Source organism: Scyliorhinus canicula, chromosome 18 (assembly GCF_902713615.1).
Source record: "Scyliorhinus canicula chromosome 18, sScyCan1.1, whole genome shotgun sequence".
NCBI lineage: Eukaryota > Metazoa > Chordata > Chondrichthyes > Carcharhiniformes > Scyliorhinidae > Scyliorhinus > Scyliorhinus canicula.
In genome coordinates this window covers 51,393,046-51,417,046 of record NC_052163.1, presented here as the reverse complement: position 1 = coordinate 51,417,046, position 24,001 = coordinate 51,393,046, and the positions used below count along the sequence as shown (strand labels likewise).

Genomic DNA, 24,001 nt, shown 5'->3' with positions numbered 1-24,001 from the left:
ATCTCGGTCTCACCTCTTCCCTCTTTGTGGTGTCGCTCTTTCAGTGGGAGCCGAAGGCCATTTTGACACACCGCTCATGCACCACCATTATTTCTTTTAACATAAATTTAGTGTACCCAATTCACTTTTTCCAATTAAGGGGCAATTTAGCATTGCCAATCCACCTAACCTGCACATCTTTGGGTTGTGGGGGCAAAACCCACGCAAACGGGGGAGAATGTGCAAACTCCACACGGACAGTGACCCAGAGCCGGGAATGAGCCTGGCACCTCGGCGCCGTGAGGCAGCAGGGCTAACCCACTGTGCCACCGTGCTGCCATGCACCACCATTATTAACCGCCATGAGCTGTGCCTGTTACATGGCCACGTGGTGCATTTTCTTCCCATGAGAAGTCTTAACTTATCATTCCATTTGAGAGAAAATTGAATTTTTTGTGATTGTACATCTTTCACTCTGTCATTACTCTGCACTTTAAGTTTACAGTTTCCATATTGAGTGAGGTGGTTGGGGTGTGCTCAAATCGAGGGCCTTAAAACGTTAAAGTGATTGGATATAATTGATGCAAATGATTTTCCCTGTCAGGGAATCCAGGCGATGGTGTTAGAAATCTAATAATTAGAGTTCGACCATTTAGGAAGGAAATCAGGAAGCATTGTTTTCACACAGTGAACCATGGAAATCTGAAATTCTCTTTCCCCAAAAGAACTCAGGATGCTGAGTGAATGAATAATTTTAAGACTGGGATTAATAAAGTGAGAAGTGTTCCTTACCAATTTCTAAATGCAGTAACTAATTATTTGCATTGTGAGTTCCACATGTACCTGCAGGCATTGAAACATATACTTCATAATTTGACTCTGAAGTAAATAATTCAGAAGGGTATATATTTAATAGTGTACATTTCATTGAACAACCAGATTCTAGCCGTCCCCTAGTTCCTGACTGATTTCTCTCAAAATTTAGCATTTTGACAGCCTTTGGTTGTATTATCATTCACAAAATAATTGACTTGATGCAGCATGTTTAACAAGAGAAAGTCCGAGAATACATCAAAATGTCCAGCACAGTTCGTTTTGGAGAGTAATACATCTTTAAGCCATTCATTTTGAATTAATGTGGGCAGTTCATTGAGCTGAAGATAATGTTGAGATGCTTCGGTTTTTGAAAGGCATCCAGGCAAAAATAGTTATCTATTTCAAACAGGAATGAAGATACAATAATTCTGCGTGAGGCATAGCTTTAATGAATCATTGTATCATTGAGACATTTGAATGTATTTGTGGTTTTATTTTAAGGTACTTGGATATTATGGAACATGCTCTTGGAGCAGGTGAAGCAGTACTAATTGAAAACCTGGAAGAATCGGTGGATCCTGTGTTGGGGCCTTTATTGGGTCGAGAAACTATTAAAAAGGGCAGGTAAGAAAATGAGGGGAACAAATTTAAGAATTCTCTCTACTGTTCTTAGTCATTTCTGGGGAACACCTGGGGCTTGATTCTCTGGTTCCCCAGTCGTGTGTATGGAATTTCCCATTGACACCACCCCACGCCCACGGGAAACCCACGGGTAGGGGTGTGCTGCTGGCGGAAAAAGTGAATCGTAACAGCCGGATGATTCCAGCCCTGAAGTCTCATCAGAATCTGCTCCAAGACCATTGTGCCAAAGGAGCACATGAATGATGCAGTGCAAGTTTAGCTCTCAAACATAGAATAAATACTTCTTGAATTCTTCAGAGACATGGTCAGCTAAGCAATGGGGTTGTAACATCTCAAGCTTGACCTTGCGAATGGTCTCAGCATAAAATGTACAAACAGGCTAAAACCCATCAAAGGAAAAAGCTAGCCTTTTAATGCACCACATGAAGAGATTCCTTACTGCAGGATGCTCCTGGCATCAAAGTCGTACCCAGGTCAATTAGGTTCTTTGCATTTTTAAATCATGACTGGAATTTTCTGGCTTTTGGGTTTCTCCCTTTCCGCCGGTCGCACAGCACCACCCACCCCATCCCCACCCCCACCCACCCCAACCTTTAGGTTTCCTGGTGGTGTGGGGTGGCTTCAATGGGAAATCTCATTGATAAGCGGTGGGAGTAGAGAATGCCGCGCTGCCGAGAAACACGTAACGGGGGAACAGAAAATCATGCCCCATGTTGCATCACTACCGCTGAAACAGCTTGGAGTCTGGACTCAGACTGTTCCTTGATTGAAAATCCAGCCCCTTATTTCACTGGCCGTGATCACAGTGATATGAGTTAAAATTATCCCAATGTTGTTTGTGATTGGGACTAACGGGAAGCCTTTTCTTATCTAGGTGCATTAAAATTGGAGACAAGGAATGTGAGTACAATTCCAGCTTCCGCCTCATCCTTCACACTAAGCTGGCAAATCCTCACTACCAGCCTGAGATGCAAGCCCAGTGTACTCTCATTAACTTCACTGTTACGAGAGATGGCTTAGAGGACCAACTTTTGGCTGCTGTGGTCAGTATGGAGAGGCCGGACTTGGAAGAATTGAAGGTATAACAAATCTAACTTCATCCTTTATCTACACACTGCATAACACAAAACCTTTTCATTGTTCGAACGGTAGACCTACTAGTTAATAATGTTGATTTATCTGGTTTAAACTTTTACAATGCAAATAAAGCTCTTTCAGGCCATTGTGCCTGCACCACCTCTTTGAACGAGTTGTCCAATTGTCCCACTTCACTGCTCTTTCCCCATAGTTGTATAACCTGTTCCTTTTAAAGTATGCATCCAATCTAGGAGTCTGAGATAGTGACAATGTTCACGGCATTTCATAATGAGAAATGTCAAAGGAAGACAATTCTTTCCTGTGTAACATAATGAAACTGCTGCTTTTCCACAATTTTGTATCAGATTAGAATGCCATCATTCGATATCTGATACATGGACTCAAATACTGCTCTGACTTTTGACGATTAACGTGTCAAATGAAAATGACAGGCAAGAGAAGATTAGCTGGCAATTCAGAACTGCCGCACACTCATGAAGACTGGTGTATCACTGACAAGATGCTTCCTATTCACGTTCTCAACTCTACAACCCCCTCCAGCCCCACTCCCCAGCACCACCAACCTGTAACCGTGCATTTCCTTGAGAGGGCCAAAAACCCCAGAAAGAAACCCTGGGCTAATAGGAGGGGGGAGAAACTCAGGCTTTTCAGTCAGTGGGAATCTCCCTGCTTGACATAACGTGAGTGTCATAATCTGCAAGGGGCCTACGGAGTAGGAATGAATATCTTCCCCGTGGTCCTTGCGAAGTAACCTTTGTATAAAAGGTCGGCCAGTAATGCACCGATCAGAAGAGGAACCCGGTAGTGATCTATCGTGCTGTAAATAAAACTATGTTTCTTTATTTTACTCGGTGTGGACTCCCGTGCCCTTATTAAACTGGCGACAAGGAATAAACTAGCTTGCTGTCAGCACTGTGACATACTCAGTTGCGCCACCTCCCCGATTTTCAGGACTCAGGTTTGGATTTACTTGATTCGCCATGCCTCCGTGTGGGCGATTAGGTTCATTTGAAGACTGGAACCAGTACGCAAAAAAAATGCGTTACTTCTTCAGGACCAACAACGTCACTGACAATGAACACCAGACTGTCATACTATTGACAGCCTGCAGCATGTACAATCAGGGGAACAGATGAGTGTAGTGGTCATCACTAAGGAGAGGTTCTGGGGAAACTGAAAGGTCTGAAGGTGGATAAGTCACCTGGACCGGATGAAGTACACCTCAGGATTCTAAAAGAGATAGCTGAGGAGATTGTGGAGGGATTGGTGGTGATCTTTCAGGAATCACTGGAGGCAGGAAAGATCCCAGAGGACTGGAAAGTGGCTAACGTAACACTGCTGTTAAAGAAGAGAGGGAGGCAGAAGATGGAAAATTATAGGCCGGTTAGCCTGACTTCAGTCATTGGTACGATTTTAGAGTGCATTCTTAAAGATGTGATCCTGGAGTACTTGGAAGTGCATGATAAAATGGCACTGAGTCATCACGGCTTTGTCAAGGGAGGTCATGTCTGAGTAATCTGTTAAGAATTCTTGAGGAGGTAACAAAAAAGTTAGACAAAGGAGAACCAGTGGACGTGATTTATTTAGATTTCCAGAAGGCCATTGACAAGGTGCCACATAGGTGATTATTGAATAGGTTAAGAGCCCATGGCGCTAAGGGTAAGATCCTGGCATGGATAAAGGATTGGCTGACTGACAGAAGGCAGAGAATGGGGATAAAGGGGTCTTTTTCAGGATGGCAGCCGGTGACTAGTGATGTGTCTCAGGGGTCGGTGCTGGTACCACAACTTTTCACAATATACTTTACCGATCTGGAAGAAGGAACTGAAGGCACTGTTAGACATAGAATTTACAGTGCAGAAGGAGGCCATATGGCCTATCGAGGCCGCACCGGACTGTTGCTAAGTTTGCAGATGATACAAAGATATGTAGAGGGACAGATAGTATAGAAGAAGCTAGTGGTCTGCAGAAGGACTTGGACAGGCTAGGAAAGTGGGCAAAGAAGTGGCACATGGAATACAATGTGGAAAAGTGCGAGGTTATGCACTTTGGAAGGAGCAATTTAGGCATCGACTATTTTCTAAATGGGGAAATGCTCAGGAAAGCAGAGGCACAAAGGGACTGGGGAGTCCTTGTTCAAGCTTCTCTTGAGGTTAACATGTAGGTCCAGTCTGCAGTGAGGAAGGCAAATGCAATGTTAGCATTCATGTCAAGAGGGCTAGAATACAAGACCAGGGATGTACTTCTGAAGCTGTATAAGGCTCTGGTCAGACCCCATTTGGTGTATTGTGAGCAGTTTTGTGCCCTGTATCTAAGGAAGGATGTGCTGGGCTAGGAAAGGGTCCAGAGGAGGTTCACAAGAATGATCACTGGAATGAAGAGCTTGTCATATGAGGAACGTTTAAGGTCTCTGGTTCTGGACTCGCTGGAGTTTAGAAGGATGAGGGGGGATCTTACTGAAACTTACAGGATACTGCAAGGCCTGGATAGAGTGGATGTGGAGAGGATGTTTCCACTTGTAGGAAAATCTGGAACCAGCGGGCACAATCTCAGACTGAAGGGACGGTCCTTCAAAACAGATGAGGAGGAATTTCTTCAGCCAGAGGGTAGTGAATCTGTGGAACTCTTTGCTGCAGAGGGCTGTGGAGGCCTAATCACTGAGTGTCTTTAAGACAGAGATAGATAGGTTATTGATTAATAAGGGGTTCAAGGGTTATGGGGAGAAGGCAAGAGAATGGGGATGAGAAAAATGTCAGCCATGATTGAATGGCGGAGAAGACTCGATTGGCCTAATGGCTTAATTCTACTCCTATTTCTTATGGTCTTATGTTGGTCTTATACAGAACATTGGTGAGGCCATAGCTGGAATAGTGTGTGCAGTTCTGGTCTCCACATTGTAGGAAGGATGGGATTTCACTGGAGTGGGTGCAGAGGCGTTTCACCAGCATGTTGACTGGGATGGAACATTTTAGTTATGTGTAGAGGTTAGATAGGCTTGGGTTGTTTTCGGTGGAGCAGAGAAGACTGAAGGGTAACCTGATCGAGGTGTACAATATTATGAGGAGCATGGACAGGGTGGATAGGGAACAGTTGTTCCCCTTAGTTGAAGGGTCAGTTACGAGGGGACATAAATTCAAGGTGAGGGGTGGGAGTTACAGGGGGCATTTGAGGAAAATCGTTTTTACCCGGAGGGTGGTGACAGTCTGGAATGCACTGCTGGGAGGGTAGTAGAGGTGGATTGTCTCACATCATTTAAAAAGTACCTGGATGAGCTCTTGGCGCATCTTAACATTCGAGGCTATGGGACAGGTGCAGGCCACTGGGATTAAGATTGGTAGATTAGGTGCTTTTCATGCAGCAGTGCAGACTCGATGGGCCGAAGGGCCATTCCTGCTCTGTATTTTTCTGTGATACTTGGTGTGGACTCTGTGTACTCATTAAAGATACCTAAAACATAAGTATTTGATTTAAGGCAGTTTGAAATGCATTTTCTTTTCTCTAATGAACACCGGATCATCAGGCAGTCTCTGCTACCTCACATTGCTTCAAGGTAAGTTTTGAATTGCAGGAGACAAGTAATTTTGGTATGCAAATGTAGTCTAATTAACAAAATTCTCCCCTTATTAGCATTCCAACGAGGTCACTGAAGTTCCACAACCATAACTCCTGCTATTTTTAAATTAAGTTTCAAAAATGTCGTCTTTTAATTGTGATTTAACTTATGTTATTAACATAGGCGGTTAAATGTGATCAATTAGCATATTTTGTCAATATATTCTCCCAGCTGTCCAAATAATTTTCAGGTTTTACAAATGCATAGCTTGCAGTTTTTTTAGTCTTTATGGAAAAATCTATATTTTAATTATTCTAGCTTGCATACACACATTAGGCACAGTTAACATATAACACTGTGTGTGCGTTGGCGATGAGCGTCTGCATAATTCTGTTTGTACTCTTAGCCGCTGGCCTCCCATCTTAACCTCTCATTTAAACAGGGAGATTTGCATTCAGGCTTGAGGTCTGCATTTGGCATGGGCCAAGAGGCCAACATGGGCCAAGAGGCCAAAGCAATAATAAGCAACTTGACAGTGCTTTCCGCTGTTGAAGCTCCGAACTTAAAGGCAAATGGTTCAAAGGGTCTCTCTTCCCCAAGTAACTTAAGTTGAACTTAATTCATGAAAATTGTGGAGTGACCATGGCACATTTTACTTCCTCGCCTTCCTATTTTACTATTTTCTCGATGCCCTAAAGAGTTGGCTGGCTCTTGTTGGGACATGGTTCCACAGGATAGCAGCAGCCATCCGCTACCTTAGCCACTGTTCATGTGTGTGCTTTAAAAGCAGGGAATTCAATTGGATTTGACATTGTAGCTGAACCCAGTCCTTTCAACAACAGCTACACACTAGACTTATACAGCGCCTTTCACAGAATAAAACACCTTGAGTACTTCACAGCAGCTTTATCAAACCCCATTTGACTCTGAGACATATAAGAAGATATTAAACAGATGACCAAAATCTTGGTAAAACAGTTAGGTTTTAAGGAGATGCTAGAAGGAGAAGAGAGAAGTGAACAGGCAGAGAGCTTTAGCAAGGGAATTCAAGTGTTTACGACAGAGCCAGCTGAAGGCACAGACCCCAATTTGTGGAGCTGGTAAAATCCAGGAATGAACAAAGACCAGGGACGGGATCCTCCATCCCGCGAGCCCTGTTTTCTGGCACGGCACGCCCCCCGCTGGCAGTAGGATCCTCCATTCTGGCAGCCGGCCAATGGGGCTTCTCATTGTAGCCATCCCACGTCACAGGGAAACCCGTGGGCATGGGTGCGCTGCCGGCGAAGCGGAGGAACCCACCGACGGAAAAACCCGCCGCAGAATTTAAAAAAAAAATTAATTTATAGGATATGGCATCGCTGGCTGGGCCAGCATTTATTGCCCATCCCTAATTGCCTTTTGAACTGAGTGACTTGCTGGGCCATTTCAGAGTGTTATTTAAGAGTCAACCCCATTACTGTGGAACTGGAGACTCATGTAGGCCCTACGAGGCAAGGGTGGCAGTTTTCCTTCCCTAAATGGCATTAGATGGATTTTTTACGACAATTACAATGGTTTCATAATCATCATTGGACTACCAATTCCAGATTTTTATTGAATTCAACTTTCATCACCTGTAGTGGTGGGATTTAAACCTGTTCCCCGGAGCATTACTTGGATTGCTGGATCAATGGTCCATCGGAAATACCACTATACCACCACCTCATCAGGAGGCACAGAAGAGGCACAGATGGTTGGAGGACAGGAAGCACTTCCAAAGATAGAGAGGAGTGAGACCACGGAGAGATTTGAAACAAAGGATGAGAATTTTAAAATCCCAGGCAGACCAGAAATGAATAGACATCAGCAAATTCAAGGGTGATGGTGAATGGGATTTTGTGGAAGTTGGGATATGTGCAACAGAGTTTTGGATGAGCTTAGCTTTAGTGAAAGACTGGAGGCTGTACTGGAGAACATTGGAATAGTCAGGACTAGATGTAACAAAGGAAGTCATTCGTGTTCCGCCAGTAGATGTCCTGAGGCAGGCAGGATGTTAGTGAGGATGTTACAATGTGGAAGCAAGCAGTCTCTGTGGTGGCACAGATATTTCAGAAGCTCACCTTCATCTCATTGGCAAGATGAGCTTGGAGAGGACAGGAAGGAAGGTAGCAGAGAAATGAGAGAAAGGTGCAAGTTCACGGGGCTGGGAGAAACATTTGGAGAAGTTTGGCCTGAGTGGGCCAAGGGAATGGAGCAAAGTTGCAGAAGCATCTGAATGGGTGGTCTCAATCCATCAAAGACATCAACTGGTTGCTGCTGTTAGTGTCGCTGGACAGAGGTCAGGAATGGGGACAATGGCTGATATTTATTTTGCCCATTGCTCACCCAGAAGCACTGAAGCCAACAGTAGGCCCCATACTGTCATCCATCTTGTTTCTTTGCATGGCTTAGTACAAGACCAATTAAAGTCATTGAGGGAATTCAGTTGCTTAAGAAAGTAACAATAGAACTGCAGGTAAGCACCAGTGACCTCTGATTCCTACCTATATTTCAGCTGCTTCATTGAGTTAGATGATTGCATCACCTTGTAATTGCAATATTGGCTCTTTCCCTGCACTTTTAGAAATGTCCACCCATACAGTGCTCAGCAATTAATTTCCAAACCCTCTCACCTACATTTTTTGAACATTTTAATCAGTATTCCATGTCCTTTGCTTCTGGGGATTGTGAAAGTTATTGCAAAAAGATTCTATCGAACCTCATTCAGAGATCTGATCACCTTCAGGCAAAGATGCACACATCTGACATTTAAGAGTTTAAAATGTCACGTATGTAGCAGAATATTAAGAATTCATTGCTCTGTTGTTTGGTTAGGCATGTTAGATAAGAGCTTTATCACTTTTGTGGAAATTTATTTTCCTTCCTACTCCTTGTACTCTTAGAAACAGACAATATGGTTCAATAGGCAATGAGCCACCTCTAGCTACCTTGTTCCAGTCACATTCCTTCGTGAAAATAGATTTGAAACGTGACCTTAAAGCAGATCATAACCAGACCAATTCTATGTAAATTCACAGGCCTCAAAAGCAAGCTCCATTGTGCTGGTATTTTCAACACTGCGGGTGCCATTTTACTAACAAAACAATGCATCCGACCCTTCCACTGCTGCCTATGCTTAATGCCAACTTGGTAAGGCCATTAGAATAATGGTATGAATATGCACTGGAAATATGAAAAGCAGACATACATGACATCTGTAGGCGTTGGATGCTGATTTGACATTGGACCTGCCATTTTGTATCTCGCTGCTGAACATGATGGACTCCCCAGCACTTGCATTATTTAAAGGACCATTAACAACTTGTAAGTTAATTACAAGTTTTTTAAAATTTATCTGAGTTACAAAGCCAGGGATCAGAGTGTGGATCAGAGGCGAACCCCTAATCCAGCTCCTTGCCTGCTTCAAAAAACAATTCAAATTGAATCCAATTCATGGTCCCCACAAGGGAGACATACCAGATCTGAGCCAAAAGGCTCAATCTACGCTCAATCTTAGCCAAAAGGCCGAGAAGCGATGTTAATTACAAGTTTTGCTGGCTGTTTGCTGCACTGGGAGTTTTGAAAAGTTGCTTACATTTAACAAAATCGATAAGCAGTGGTGACCAAGATGGGGAAGTTTAATAATGGCACGGGAAGTCCAAAGCAAGTTGTAAAGACATTTATTAACACAACACTATATAAATGAGGCCCAATTACAGCTCACCAGGTCCTCTCTTCGTTCTAGTCAGCTACACACTGGTTGACCATTTATACCAGTGTTAGTAAGCTACCCCACCCACTTGGGGGCGGCAGAGCTTGCACTCCCAATGAGCACAAAAACAATCTTCCTCAACTGGATGTGTCATGTGGAGGTTGTTACAGGAAGATGTGGAGTAATGGGTTAATTATTATGTCAATGAAGCCATGATGTTGTTGGTGTTTTTTTTTTACTTTATTCGTTCATGGGATGTGGGCATTGCTGTGGCATTGTGGGTTCCACATCTCCCTGGTGCAATATGCAATAATTCCAATGGCTATTGCCACTTAATTAATTTGCAGTTGGTGTGTGGTCATATTCACCACATCATGCTGGCGAATGCCCATCATCCTGCCATCAATTAGGATGCATTCAATCTGTGCCCATCTGGAATTCCAGAAATAAAATTTTGAAATTAAGAAAAAGAAGTTTGCGTTTGACAGATGTCAGGTGGAAAACGCAACTGAGAACATAATGTGAATATAGAATGTTCAGAGGGGAAGTGAAAAAGAAAATAGAAGAGGCAAAGAAGATGTATGAAAAGAGACTGGCGGTTAATACAAAAGAGAATCCCAAAGACCTCTGCAGACATACAAGTACAGTAAGAAGTCTTACAACACCAGGTTAAAGTCCAACAGGTTTGTTTCAAACACTAGCTTTCGGAGCACTGCTCCTTCCTCAGGTGAATGAAGAGGTATGTTCCAGAAACATATATATAGACAAATTCAAAGATGCCAGACAATGCTTAGAATGCGAGCATTTGCAGGTAATTAAGTCTTAACAGATCCAGAGATAGGGGTAACCCCAGGTTAAAGAGGTGTGAATTGTCTCAAGCCAGGACAGTTGGTAGGATTTTGCAAGCCCAGGCAGATGGTGGGGGATGAATGTAATGCAACATGAATCCCAGGTCCCTGTTGAGGCCGCACTCATGTGTGCGGAACTTGCCTATAGGTTTCTGCTCAGCGATTCTGCATTGTCGCGCGTCCTAAAGGCCGCCTTGGAGAACGCTTACTCGGAGATCAGAGGCTGAATGCCCTTGACTGCTGAAGTGTTCCCCGACTGGAAGGGAACATTCCAGCCTGGTGATTGTCGCGCGACTGTGCTCACCCCAGTCTAACGCCGGCATCTCCACATCATAACATATAAGTTGTAAAAGGAGAAGCCATGCCAATTCGGGACCAAAAAGGAAACTTACTTTTTGAGGCAGAGGGCATAGCTGAGAATTCATTTTTGGAAAATATTTGAATTCAGTTTACAATATTTTATACATAAAACAAAAGCATCCAGGAGAAAAGGCAACAGAGGACGCCCCCAGCACACTACAAACGAATGCATATATAACTCGAAAAATAATGCCCTCCCCCGCTCTTTAGCAGCTGACGGTGACCGACTGTTTAGAGTGAAAAATAAACAGACTCCATCTTTTATCGATCCCCTCAATAGTCCCCCTCAAGGTGAACTTAATCTTCTCAAGATACAAGAACTCCATCAGGTCCCCCAGCTACACTGAGGCACCGGCAGGCAAGCTGATCTCCTCCCCAACAGCACCCGCCTCTGAGCAATCAGCAAGGCAAAGGCTAAAACATCCGCCTCCACCCCCTTCTGGTGCCCCGGCAGGGCCGATGTCAGAAATATAGCCCCCAGGGGACTGGACTCCAAGCCCAAATGCAAGATCACTGACATGGTGAAGAAGAAAGAACTCCAAAATGTCTCCAATTTTGGACAGAACCAAAACATACGTTTGTGGCTGGCCGGGTCCCTCCCACACCGCTCGCAAGTGTCCTCCAACCCTTCAAACAACTGGCTCATCCTTGACCTCATCAGGTGTATCCTGTGCCCCACCTTTTATTGTATTAACCCTGGTCTCATGCACAAGGTTGAGGTGTTCACCCTCCGCAGCACCTCACACCACAACCCCTCCTCCAGCGTTACTCTCCCCAGCTCCTTCTCACACTTGGCCTTGACCCCCTCAAACAACGCCGTATCCTCCTCCAGAATTCTCCCATAGATTGCTGAAACGATTCTCCTCCTCCCTTCAACTCCATCACTGACAACACCCCCTCCAACAATGAGGAGAGTGGTGCCATCAGAACATAGGGAAATAGTTCCTTGCAAAGTCGCGCACCTGCATATACCTAAAGGCCTCCTTCCGTCGAATCCCAAACTTCTCCACCAACGGGCAGCACGGTAGCATGGTGGTTAGCATAAATGCTTCACAGCTCCAGGGTCCCAGGTTCGATTCCCGGCTGGGTCACTGTCTGTGCGGAGTCTGCACGTCCTCCCCGTGTGTGCGTGGGTTTCCTCCGGGTGCTCCGGTTTCCTCCCACAGTCCAAAGATGTGTGGGTTAGGTGGATTGGCCGTGATAAATTGCCCGTAGTGTCCTAAAAAATAAGGTTAAGGGGTGGGGGGTTGTTGGGTTACGGGCATAGGGTGATACGTGGGTTTGAGTAGGGTGATCATGGCTCGGCACAACATCGAGGGCCGAAGGGCCTGTTCTGTGCTGTACTGTTCTATGTTCTATGTTCTAACTCCCCCAAGCTCATGAACCGTCCAGAAATAAATCTTTCACTTATCAGGGGCTGTTTTGCACAGGGCTAAATCACTGGCTTTGAAAGCAGACCAAACAGGCCAGCAGCACGGTTCGATTCCTGTTCCAGCCTCCCCGAACAGGCGCCGGAATGTGGCGACTAGGGGCTTTTCACAGTAACTTCATTGAAGCCTACTTGTGACAATAAGCGATTTTCATTTAATTTAGTAAGTGAAAAAAAGTGATAAGATATAAGTCCACCACCCCTCAACTGTGCCCTTATTCTCCATGTAATTGCTTGGCAATCCCTTTCAGTGGAAATGGCTGACTCCAGGATAAAGGAAGGGGTGTCCCCCAATTCCATTGGTCACCTGGAATGTAAGGGGGTTGGGTGGCCCAGTAAAAAGGTCGAGTTTATTTGTTAATCTGAAAAGTTTGAATGCAGATGTGGTGTTTTTGCAGAAGACTCATTTGCAGGTAAGGGACCAGAACAGATTGTGGAAAGGGTGGGTGAACCAGTTATTTTATTTGGGCTTTGACAGTAGAGCCCGGGGGTTGGCCATTTTGATCAATAAAGGGGTTCTTTTCTCAGCCACAATGGCAGATATGTAATGTGAGCGGTTCATTGGCGGGCACATTGGTGGTTCTGGTCAATTCTATGTGCCAAACTGGATGATACTGGGTTTGTTAGGAGTTTGCTGGCCTCCATTCCTGGCTTGTACTCACATCTACTAATCTTTGGAGTGGATTTAAACTGTGTACTAGTACGGAAGATGGATCGATCTAGGCCCAGGGTGTTGGCTCCAGCGGGGATAGCGAAGGCATTGTTAACTTTTATGGAGCAGATTGGAGGGCGACGGGGAGGGTGAATTTTTTACATCCAAGAGATAAGGAATTTTCTTTTCTTCCCATGTCCATCAGGTTTATACTAGGATTGACATTTTCTGGTGGTTAGATCTCATCTCCACTAAGTGAGAAAGGCTGATGTAATTTCCGACCATGAGCCACACTTTGTGGACTTGGTTCTGGAGTATGGCCCCATTTGGTGGCCACCGTGGGGGTGGATGCAGCGGTATTAGCAGATAAGGGATTTTGAGGGCGTATGCCTTTCACCATTGAGGAAAATGCAGGTTTAATAAGAACAAGTCTGTCTCACCCTCCACGCTATGGGAAGCCCTTAAGGTGGTTATCAGAGGGGGAAAAACCTTCAATGAGGCGCATTTGGAAAGGATTGCGAGCGTGGAGTGGCAGAGGCTGTTAGATTCTACCCTTGAGGTGGACCATCGGTACTCACTTGACCCTACCTCAGAGTTGCTCGTGAACAAAAGAAGCTGCAGACACAGTTTGAACTGCCGTCAACAGCTGCGGCGCTCAAAGGGAATATTCTACGAAAAGGGGGAGAAGACCAGTTGTTTTTTAGCCCAATAACTGAGGCAGCAGGCAGCCTCACAGGAGACCATACAGATTGGGGATTTGAATGGCAGTTTGGCTCCACACTGGGTAAAGTCAACACGGCTTTCGAGACATTCTACAAGAACCTTTATTATTCAGTGCCTCCGAGGAGAGTTTGGGCATGGCAGAATTTTTAGATGGGTTTTCCTCCCCATTGGTGGAGAGAGAGAGTAGGAAGGAGTTGGAGGCCCCATTAAGTCTTGAGGAGATATTAAAAGGTATTGGATCAATGCAAACGGCAAAGTTCTTGGCCTTGAAGGGATGCCCATTGAGTTCTACAAGATGTTTGTGGGTCAGTTGACTCCATTAATATAGGACATGTTCAATTACTTTTTGTCCCGGGGTTCATTGCCTGCTACACCTGCACAGGCTTCTGTTGCACTTATGCTGAAGAAGGACAAGGACCCTACGGAACGTGGGTCATATGGACCCATATCGCTTTTGAATCCAGACGCCAAACTGCTAGCCAAGGTGTTGGCGATGCAATTAGAGTCCTGTTTCCCAGAGGTGATTGTGGAAGACCAGACAGGCTTTGTCAAGGGTCGACAATTGTCAGCCAATAGATGATGGTTGTTGAATATTGTTCTTTCCCCCTCTCCTATGCCCGAGGTTGATGTGATTGTATCCATAGATGCAGAGAAAGTATTTGATAGAGTGAAGTGGGGCAGCACGGTAGCATGGTGGTTAGCATAAATGCTTCACAGCTCCAGGGTCCCAGGTTCGATTCCCGGCTGGGTCACTGTCTGTGTGGAGTCTGCACGTCTGTGCGTGGGTTTCCTCCGGGTGCTCCGGTTTCCTCCCACAGTCCAAAGATGTGCGGGTTAGGTGGTTGGCCATGCTAAATTGCCCGTAGTGTCCTAAAAAAAAAGTAAGGTTAAGGGGGGGGGGGTTGTTGGGTTAAGGGCATAGGGTGGATACGTGGGTTTGAGTAGGGTGATCATTGCTCGGCACAACATCGAGGGCCGAAGGGCCTGTTCTGTGCTGTACTGTTCTATGTTCTATGTTCTATGAATATTTGTTTGAGATCTTTGGGAGGTTTGGTTTGAGGCAAAAGTTCAGTACCAATCTTGAGATGTTGGGAGCGATTTTCCGGATGGGCCGAGCGGCCTGCCGTTCGTGACCGTTTCAGGACGGCAGCAACCACACCTGGTCGCTGCCGTCGTGAAACGGGTGTGGAGATGCCCGTTTGGGGATTGTAGGGGGCCTGGTGGGGAATGAGCACCACGACTATGCTCGGGAGGGGTCAGGCCCGCGATCGATGCCCACCGATTATCGGGCCGGCGTCTCAATCGGATGCACTATTTCCCCTCCGCCGCCCTGCAAGATCAAGCCGCCATGTCTTGTGGGGCGGCTGAGGGGAAAGACGGCCACCGCGCATGCGCGGGTTCGAACTGTCAGCGTTGTGACGTCAGCCGCGCGTAGGCGGGTTGGAGTCGGCCAACCTGCGCATGCGCGGCTGACGTCATTAGGAGCGCCGGCCGCGTCATTCTCTGCGCAACGCCCCTCCGCGGCCGAGATTTACGGAGTGCCGCTCCTAGCCCCGCCAGGAGGGGAGAATAGGGGGCGAGGAGCGGCCTCCGAGGCCGTCGTGAAACTCGGCCAAGTTCACGACGGCGCTCCCGATTTTTTCCGGGAGCGGAGAATTCCGCCCGTTACCTTTTCAGCTTTCAGATCTAGATTTTGGTATCTGGTAACCAGGTGGCCCATGATTGGACCTCGCTTCATAGATTCAACTGCAAAAGTGGGATAACCTTCCCTTGTCCTTGGCGAGCAGAGTCCAAACTATAAAAATGAATTATCCTCCCGAGGTTTTTGTTTCTTTTTAAATCATGCCGCACTTTTATCCCTAAGTCCTTTTTTATTAGGGGTAACAAGTTGATCTCCTTCCTTATTTGGGTGGATCCTTAGGACGTTTCTCCAGAGGGATAGGCAGTTGGGGAGTTTAGCATTACCAAATTTGCTATTTTATTATTGGGCAGCCAATGTTGAGAAGGTGTTGGGTTGGGTTAACAATCCGAGTTCCATATGAGGACAGATGGAGGCATGTTTTTGTAGGGGCTTTAGTTTGGGTACCTTGGTAACTGCTTCATTTCCGTTCTCCCCTGCCACGTTTTCTTCGAATCCTGTTGTGGTGCCCACCCTGACGATATGGAAGTAATTTAGATAACATTTTAAGCTTAGCTTCATATTGTTGTTGGCTCCATTTGTTTTTTATTTACACTTTGGCAGTATTCTGTAAATCAGCAACTGTGCGACAAATACCCAAAGAAGTTAGATTGAGGGATATTAAAGGGCCATGAAGTAAAGCAGCTGTACCACGTGGTTAAGGTGATTCACAATAATCCATTGTGCTTTGTACACGTGCTCTTTAAATCCCATCCTCGTCTGTAACGTGTCTCTTTTTATCATAGTATTATCATAGAATTTACAGTGCAGAAGGAGGCCATTCGGCCCATCGTGGCTGCACCGGCTCTTAGAAAGAGCACCCATCCCAAGGTCAACACCTCCACCCTATCCCCATAACCCAGTAACCCCACCCAACACTAAGGGCAATTTTGGACACTTTTCATAGAACAGTACAGCACAGAACAGGCCCTTCGGCCCTCAATGTTGTGCCAAGCCATGATCACCCTACTCAAACCCACGTATCCACCCTATACCCATAACCCAACAACCCCCCCCTTAACCTTACTTTTTTTTATTAGGACACTACGGGCAATTTAGCATAGCCAATCCACCTAACCCGCACATCTTTAGACTGTGGGAGGAAACCGGAGTACCCGGAGGAAGCCCACGCACACAGGGGGAGGACGTGCAGACTCCACACAGACAGTGACCCAGCCGGGAATCGAACCTGGGACCCTGGAGCTGTGAAGCATTTATGCTAACCACCATGCTACCCTGCTGCCCCTTTTTTACAGCAAGATCCCAGTCCCCCCACACAGCAAGATCCCAGTCCCCCCACACAGCAAGATCCCACCGTCCCTCCTGCACAGCAAGATCCCACCCCCCCACACAGCAAGATCCCAGTCCCCCACACAGCAAGATCCCACCGTCCCTCCTGCACAGCAAGATCCCAGTCCCTCCTGCACAGCAAGATCCCACCGTCCAGCCTGCACAGCAAGATCCCACAGTCCCTCCGGCACAGCAAGATCCCAGTCCCCCCCGCACAGCAAGATCCCACAGTCCCTCCTGCACAGCAAGATCCCACAGCCCCCTGCACAGCAAGATCCCAGTCCCCCTGCACAGCAAAATCCCAGCCTTAGCCCATTCTGCTCTCCACCCCACTCAGCCCGCCGGTCGGAAACCCTTGCACCGAAGGGTGGCACCACACACCCCCCCACTGCACAGGAAGATCCCAGTCCCACCTGCACAGCAAGATCCCACAGTCCCCCCTGCACAGCAAGATCCCAGCCTTAGCCCATTCTGCTCTCCTCCCCTGCCCTCCCAGCCGAGGGTGGCCGGGCGCTAACACACACCCCCCCACCCATTGCACAGGAAGATCCCAGTGGGAGGAAATGCGGCCAGACTCTCCGGTCACAAGCACACACATGTGGATAGACACACACACATGTGCACCCTCCCCACACATACATGTGGTTTGGCAACAGAAACAATGGAGAAGGTTCCCCACGTGGACCCCCTCCCCCTTCTCCCCAACCCCCATCCGCACCTCAGCCGTGCGCCTCCCAAACACTAAGGGCAATTTTAGCATAGCCAATCCAACTAACCTGCACATCTTTGGACTGTGGGAGGAAACTGGAGCACCCGGAGGAAACCCACACACCCACGGGGAGGATGTGCAGACTCTGCACAGACAGTGACCCAAGCCGGAATTGAACCTGGGACCCTGGAGCTGTGAAGCAATTGTGCTATCCACAATGCTACCGTGCTGGCTCCATCTTTTTATGCCATCAAGTTTAGACTCGCCATTTAGGTCGCGGGAGGGGAAGGGTCTTGAGTGGTTGTTGGACTTGTTTGTAGAGAGGCGGTTTGCTGGCTTTGTGGAGTTGTCGGTTAAGGTTCAACTCTCTAGGGCAAACCTTTTCTGATACTTGCAGATTTTCAGCTTTTTGCAAGAGACTTTCCCCTCATTTCCCTTGTCACCACCGTCCTCCTTGTTGGTCGAGTAGGTGGGGGGATTATTTTGCATATCAATGGCCAGATCGTGTCAGTGCAGTCAGCCCTGGTGGTTGAGGTGAAGGCAAAGTGGGAGGGGGAATTGGGACCTATTTTGGATGAGGAGGTGTGTAGTGAGGCCCTACATGGTGTAAACTCCACGACCTCTTGTGCAGGACTCAGGCTGATCCAGTTTAAGGTGGTGCATAGGGTTCGCCTGACCAAGGCTAGGATGAGTGGTTTATTTTCGTGAGTAGAGGACAAGTGTGAGCAGTGTTCTTGGAGACTGGCAGCTAACTACATTTATATATTTGGCCGTACCCCAAATTATTAAGCTTTTGGGTCTCCTTCTTTAATACCATGTCAGTAGTCCTTGACGCCTTATCCTTTGGTGACCATTTTTGTGGTACTGGATTCGCCGGTGCTGCAGATGCTGCCTCGTTAATAGCCCGGAGGCAAGTTCTGCTAGGATAGAGGCGTCCTACCATGCACAGTGCCTCAACCTGGCTGGGTGACCTCATGGAATTTTTGGGTTTAGAAATGGGCAAATACATTTATTTCCTTTTATAAAGAACTAGTCACCGTCAATTGTTTGGGGGGGGGGGGGGGGTGGGGGTTAGCTCACAGTTGGTAGGGTGGTTATGTTTGGATGTGATCTATACTGTTGGTTGTTTTTCTTATATATTGTAACTTGTAATATCTGTTTTTATAATGAAAAATCTTCAATTAAAAATACTTTTTTTTAAATTTTGGAAAAATTAATTTCAGGCAGCTAGCAAGCCACATTGCCCTTATGAAAACCTTGTGGGTTTATTTTTTGCCTGCATCTTTCATAGTCTAGCCGAACTTACTGTAACTCTTCGGGATTGAGGTTAATGATCTGTTCCTCAACTTCTGCTCTGAATCCATCCCCGTTGGCTTCACATAGGTTCCAGTGGGGCTTCGATTTGGATGTAATCAGAGGTGCCTCTGTTCCAATGTGGATGAAAACTGGATTGGCTGGGTGGGATGTGAGGAAGGATTTTCCATCATACATGAAGCAGACATCCATCACCATCCTTGGAAACAAACCAAAGGTCTGGAGTGCAGTCCATTCCCCATTTAGATATAGTAGACTACGTCACGTTGCTTGGCATCATGGAGGAGCAAGTGTCTCCAGCAGATGACCAGGCCACCAGTTGTTCACCTGCTCATGTGATTGTATTCCTAGCATGTGTAATGGCTGTTGCAATTGTCAACATGGACTTCAGGATGAGTGGTAATTAATAATATTGAAAGGTGCCATCTAACAATTACAGAGGTTGATTACTTGACTACATGCTGGGATCATTGGGTAAACCATGATGTCTGACTGCTACGGAGTCGCAGACAGCAGTGAACATCTACAGTAGGGATCACAAGCAACAATGAACATCTAACCTGGAGGCTGTACCTTTTATCCTCCAGTGTTACACACCGTAATGTCACCATGCAGCTTCTTAAAGGCACATGTCATTGCCGGCATTGGCATATATACCATGGGTGCGGTCTACCGGCCGCATCCCACAGGAACTGGATGTGACACAGCTGGTAGATCTGGGAGAGGACTCCCCCGCAATTCCCGATGGCCTTTGTGCCTCATGAGATCTAACCAGTATCGCACGGCTGAGTGAGTTTATGAACCCACATAGCCATGTTCATGCCGGATCTAACAGTCACACGGCATCTACCAGCTTCACTGTGGAGACCCTAGCCGGATGCCATTCAGTACTAGTCCCCACAAATTAAGACCAGGTAGAACAGCACCTGGGCGGGGGGGGGGGTGGTCCCAGGCGATTGCGGGTCCCCGTGCGATCGGCCTCTTGGCAGGGTGGCACCCTGGTACGGCTGGTGCCATCCAGGCAACATGGCACTGCAAGCCTGGCACCCTACAGTGGCACTTGGTTGCCAGCCTGACACTGCCTGGGTTCCCAGATGACACTGCCAGGCTGGCATTTTGTCTGCACTGGGATCAGGCCCGGGGGGTGCCCTGCCAGTGTGAGGTAGGGGTGTGGGGAGGGGGCTTAATAGATGAATTGAGGAGGTCGGGGTTGCACGAGTTGGGGGAGGTGTCGAGAGATGGGGATACCATTTAAAAATTATTTCTTCCAGCACTAAAGAGCTCCATTCACTGGAGCTCCTTAGTGTAGGAAATGATGCTGCATGCGGCCTGGGGGACATTCCTCACCAGGGCACTGAAAAAAAAAGGAGTGCCATTAGATAGCGTGGTCGGTCCTGGTACTACAAGCGCTGGGAACGGCCCCACTAATCCAATCCAGAACGGACTCTTTATTGTTTTAGTGAGATTGTGCCCAATGTCACAACAATGGATTGGGCTCTTAATTGGTTGTTAATTGACTATGTTGTGGACTTAATTGGTGGACCACTTGATGATTCTCCCATCCCACATACAACTGTGGAGGGGACAGAGTCTGGCAGTAGGTGGTGGCAGAGCACCTACTAGATTTTGCATATCCTCCAATCTTCAAACACACCAGTGGGGAGGAGTAGATTTCAGCCCTGGGTCTCTCTTCTCCGCAAAGAAGAAAAGTAAGAAGAGGCCTGGAAGAGGTCTTTCAAATTATGGAAGGGTTTTGATAGGCAAATTGTAAGGAAACATTTCCACTTATGAATGAGTCCAGAACAAGGGGGCATAAATAAAAGATAGCCAGTTGAATCAGTTGAATAAAGAAGCAAAAAATACACAGAGTAGGGAATGTAAGGAACTCATTGTCACTTGCACTGGGTGAGGTGGATATTATTGGCCGAAACTGCCTCTTGTGCTGAGTGAAGTGGATATAATTGGTCAAAAATGTCACTTGCACTTGCTGAGGTGGATATCATTGGTCGCAACTGTCACCTTGTGTTGCGTGAAATAGCTATCATTGGTCGACTTCGGGAAACTGGATACACAAGAGGAAAAGACACGGTATTAAAGAGGTAATTAGAGTGGGAGCAAACTTATTCAGGATAAACACGAACATGGTCCAGTTGGACCAGATTGGCTATGTCTGTGCTCTGGATCCTATGTAGAACCCTGATATCTTATCTCCTTATCCAAGAAGTTAATACTTCCAAGTTACTGTTGTGGCTTATCATTTAATTGTGCTTCATTCAATATTGGAACAGATGTAAATCATGTTTTCCTTTGCTCCCCAAAGTGCTGTTCCACTCCAGTGAAGATATGAATAATATATTATTGACCCCATTCTCATTAGCAAAGTAATAAAATTTCTGTACTTTTGTAATTGCTCTGATCTTCTAATTAGGTCACAGGAGTGATGTTAGAATGTAATCACCAAACCCACACTGCATAGTGCAGACAGTAACCTCATTTTTGCAGTCGTTTGTAATTTTAATCGACTGAGGTTTTCATGAAGGGCTTGTCTCCTTGCAACTTGTGCTCTCATGGTGCAGGTGATGTTCTTAAAATATGACTGAGGTCCCCGTGGTATTCTCTTTGCAGTCCAACCTCACAAAGCAGCAAAATGGCTTCAAAATCACCTTGAAAACCTTGGAGGACAACCTGCTTTCCCGCCTTTCCTCTGCCTCTGGAAATTTCCTCGGAGACACAGCGTTGGTCGAGAACCTGGAAACTACCAAGAGGACCGCGGCGGAGATCGAAGAGAAGGTGAGCCCATGTCAGGCGTCAAAGTGAATGTCATTCAGGCAGAGAACATGCCCGCAGACACATTTAGAAGTGATTTATGAGGAGAAAGGGGATGTATTAATTCTCAGTCTGTTTGAGAAACTTGTTAAACACGGTAATTTGCCTTAGCTTCTGCCAAAGCCAACTATCAATATTCCTCAGAGATCAATCTGGAAAGCAACATGATTATGAACTCAGATTACTATGTGAATGAGAAATGTTTGAATATAACTGGACTTTGTTTTGAGCATATCTGGCCTATTTAACTGTCCTCTGTAGTATTTAATAAAACAGCCAGCTCACACAACTTTTGAAAAAATGAGTAAGGTTCTTTAAATTTGTTGCATCAAATGCAGTTTTTGCTTTTTTGGTTTTGGATTAACTCACGTTAAGTTTTATGAAAAATGTTATTTTCTTATTGAGATCAAAGGGCAGAAATTGCAAGTGCAAAATTTCTCGCTCAGTTTTATTTCAATTGTGTTAATGTCAGTGTAAAATAGCACAGATGCAGGGATGTCATTTCATGCATTAAATATTCAGAAGTGAGACTTTGCAATTGCTTCTAAAGTTGTGAAGGTGACAATTCGAGGTCCCATTTTCATTCATTCTCCCCGCTTTGTCTTTAGTTAGGTAGTTTCAGGCTTTCCCTTCCTGCCACCTGAAGAGACCCCACCGACATTGCCTATGCTGCAGTGATTTCACGCTCCAGCCAGTGTTAATTGCTGGGACTTCCACCCCTCACTGGGTAGGAGATCTCGCCTCAGAGAGCTGCCAGTCAACCGGATTAACTGCAGGCTCTCTTAGGCCCTGCAGCGCCAGAAGCTGCAGTGGACAAGACTGACACTGCAAGCAGCCCCCGAAGCCTAAATCTCAGAATTCCAGGAAGAGGTCTCAGGATAGGGAGTATTAGGAATGCCTGGGGATGGACAGTGGGTGTTCAGGGTGTCAGCAGAAAGCCGAGGGGAGAAGGGAGGGGAAGTCCTATGGTTATCGTATCTTAAGGAGCTGGTGCCCGATATTAAACGGGGCTGCAGTTGGAGGTGCCCTGTCCTCCCCTTCCCACCTTAGACCTGAACCCGATTATTTTCAGCTATCCCACAACTCCTTCCACCAACTTGATAATTGAGGCTGGGTGGGAAACTGACCTTAAGTGGTTAATAATTGGCCACTTAAGGGTCTCAATTGGGGAAAGAGTCGGCCAGCCTAGTCCACCCTGTGGCAGCTTTCATCACCTTTGTCCTACCAGTGACCAGCAGAAAGTCTTTACACAAGCCCATGCAAAATATCTTGGGAACTACTAAGATTATTGCATTCTGTGAGAGTCACTATGAGGACCTGGTTGATACCACTTGCGAGGAGCCCTTTACAGATATAGACAAAGATACAGCGAGAGCCACAGAAGGACCAGGACAATTATAGAGCAAATCAATGGGTTGCCAGAGATGGGATTCTGTTGGATGGACGGTTCTAGGGTGCCCTTCAGTACCAGCAAGTGTGTCCAAAATTGTAGTGATTTGTTGTACCACGCACTAAATGCCACAGGAGAAAGGAGTAGAGTTGCAGGGGGAGGAAGGAAGCTGACACCTCAGCAACCTCTGAGGAGGAAGAGGATGAAAAAGAGGAGGGGGAGCCAAATATGTCTGCAGCTGCTTACCTGACGATGAAGCAAGCCTCAGTCTGCCTCATATCATGTAAACCGAGTATGTGAGGCCTATAATACTCCAATGTGAAACTTGCTGCCCCATACTCCATCCTCAACAAACATCATTGCTGTAATCAGAAAAAATTCTAACTCATTCACACCCTTTTCTCATTCTCCATTCTGATCCAACCATTCTTTTGAAGGCAAGTGCCCACTTGGTATTTGGGAGGCAAAATTGATTCAGTAAATAAGTGATCCATTAGTTGCCTAAAATACAATAAGGAGGGCCAGTCAGGTGATGTATTACAGCTGCAATATGTGGTAGCGCATGGACACCAGTATAAGACACAGCACCAATATCTGCAGTAAATGTCTGTGGCTTGAATAACTTTGGCTCAGCATCAATGAGCTGCAGGTCAAGCTACTGAACTGTGATGTATCAAGAAAGGAGACGGTTACCGTCACATTTTGTTCCAGAAAGCAGTCTCAACCTTTAGGATAGGGTCGGATGATTTGCTCAGCTGTGAGGGACAGGAGGATTTGACCACGTGTGAGGCAGGTTTGGGGGTTGAAAAGGTAAAAATGGAGGAGCCTCTGCCCTTTCAATTGTCCAACAGGTTTGAGGTTTATACGGCTCGAATGAATGAGAGCAGGGGCTGCAGTGTGGATGAACAAACTTACCATGGCACCATGGTAGAGGAAGCCATTCAAGTGGGGTTGTGGTTATAGG

At 46.4% G+C, this 24,001-nt stretch overlaps 1 protein-coding gene across 1 annotated transcript in view; it reads left to right on the top strand.

The window, feature by feature from the left end:
• LOC119953293 (dynein heavy chain 9, axonemal-like) overlaps nucleotides 1-24,001 on the top strand; it is a 686,444-nt gene that overhangs the window by 484,465 nt on the left and 177,978 nt on the right. Inside the window, exons 54-56 of the mRNA XM_038777408.1 lie at nucleotides 1,297-1,419; nucleotides 2,312-2,516; nucleotides 21,447-21,611. Of these exons, the coding sequence (XP_038633336.1) occupies nucleotides 1,297-1,419; nucleotides 2,312-2,516; nucleotides 21,447-21,611 (493 nt within the window). The remainder of the gene's footprint in view (nucleotides 1-1,296; nucleotides 1,420-2,311; nucleotides 2,517-21,446; nucleotides 21,612-24,001) is intronic.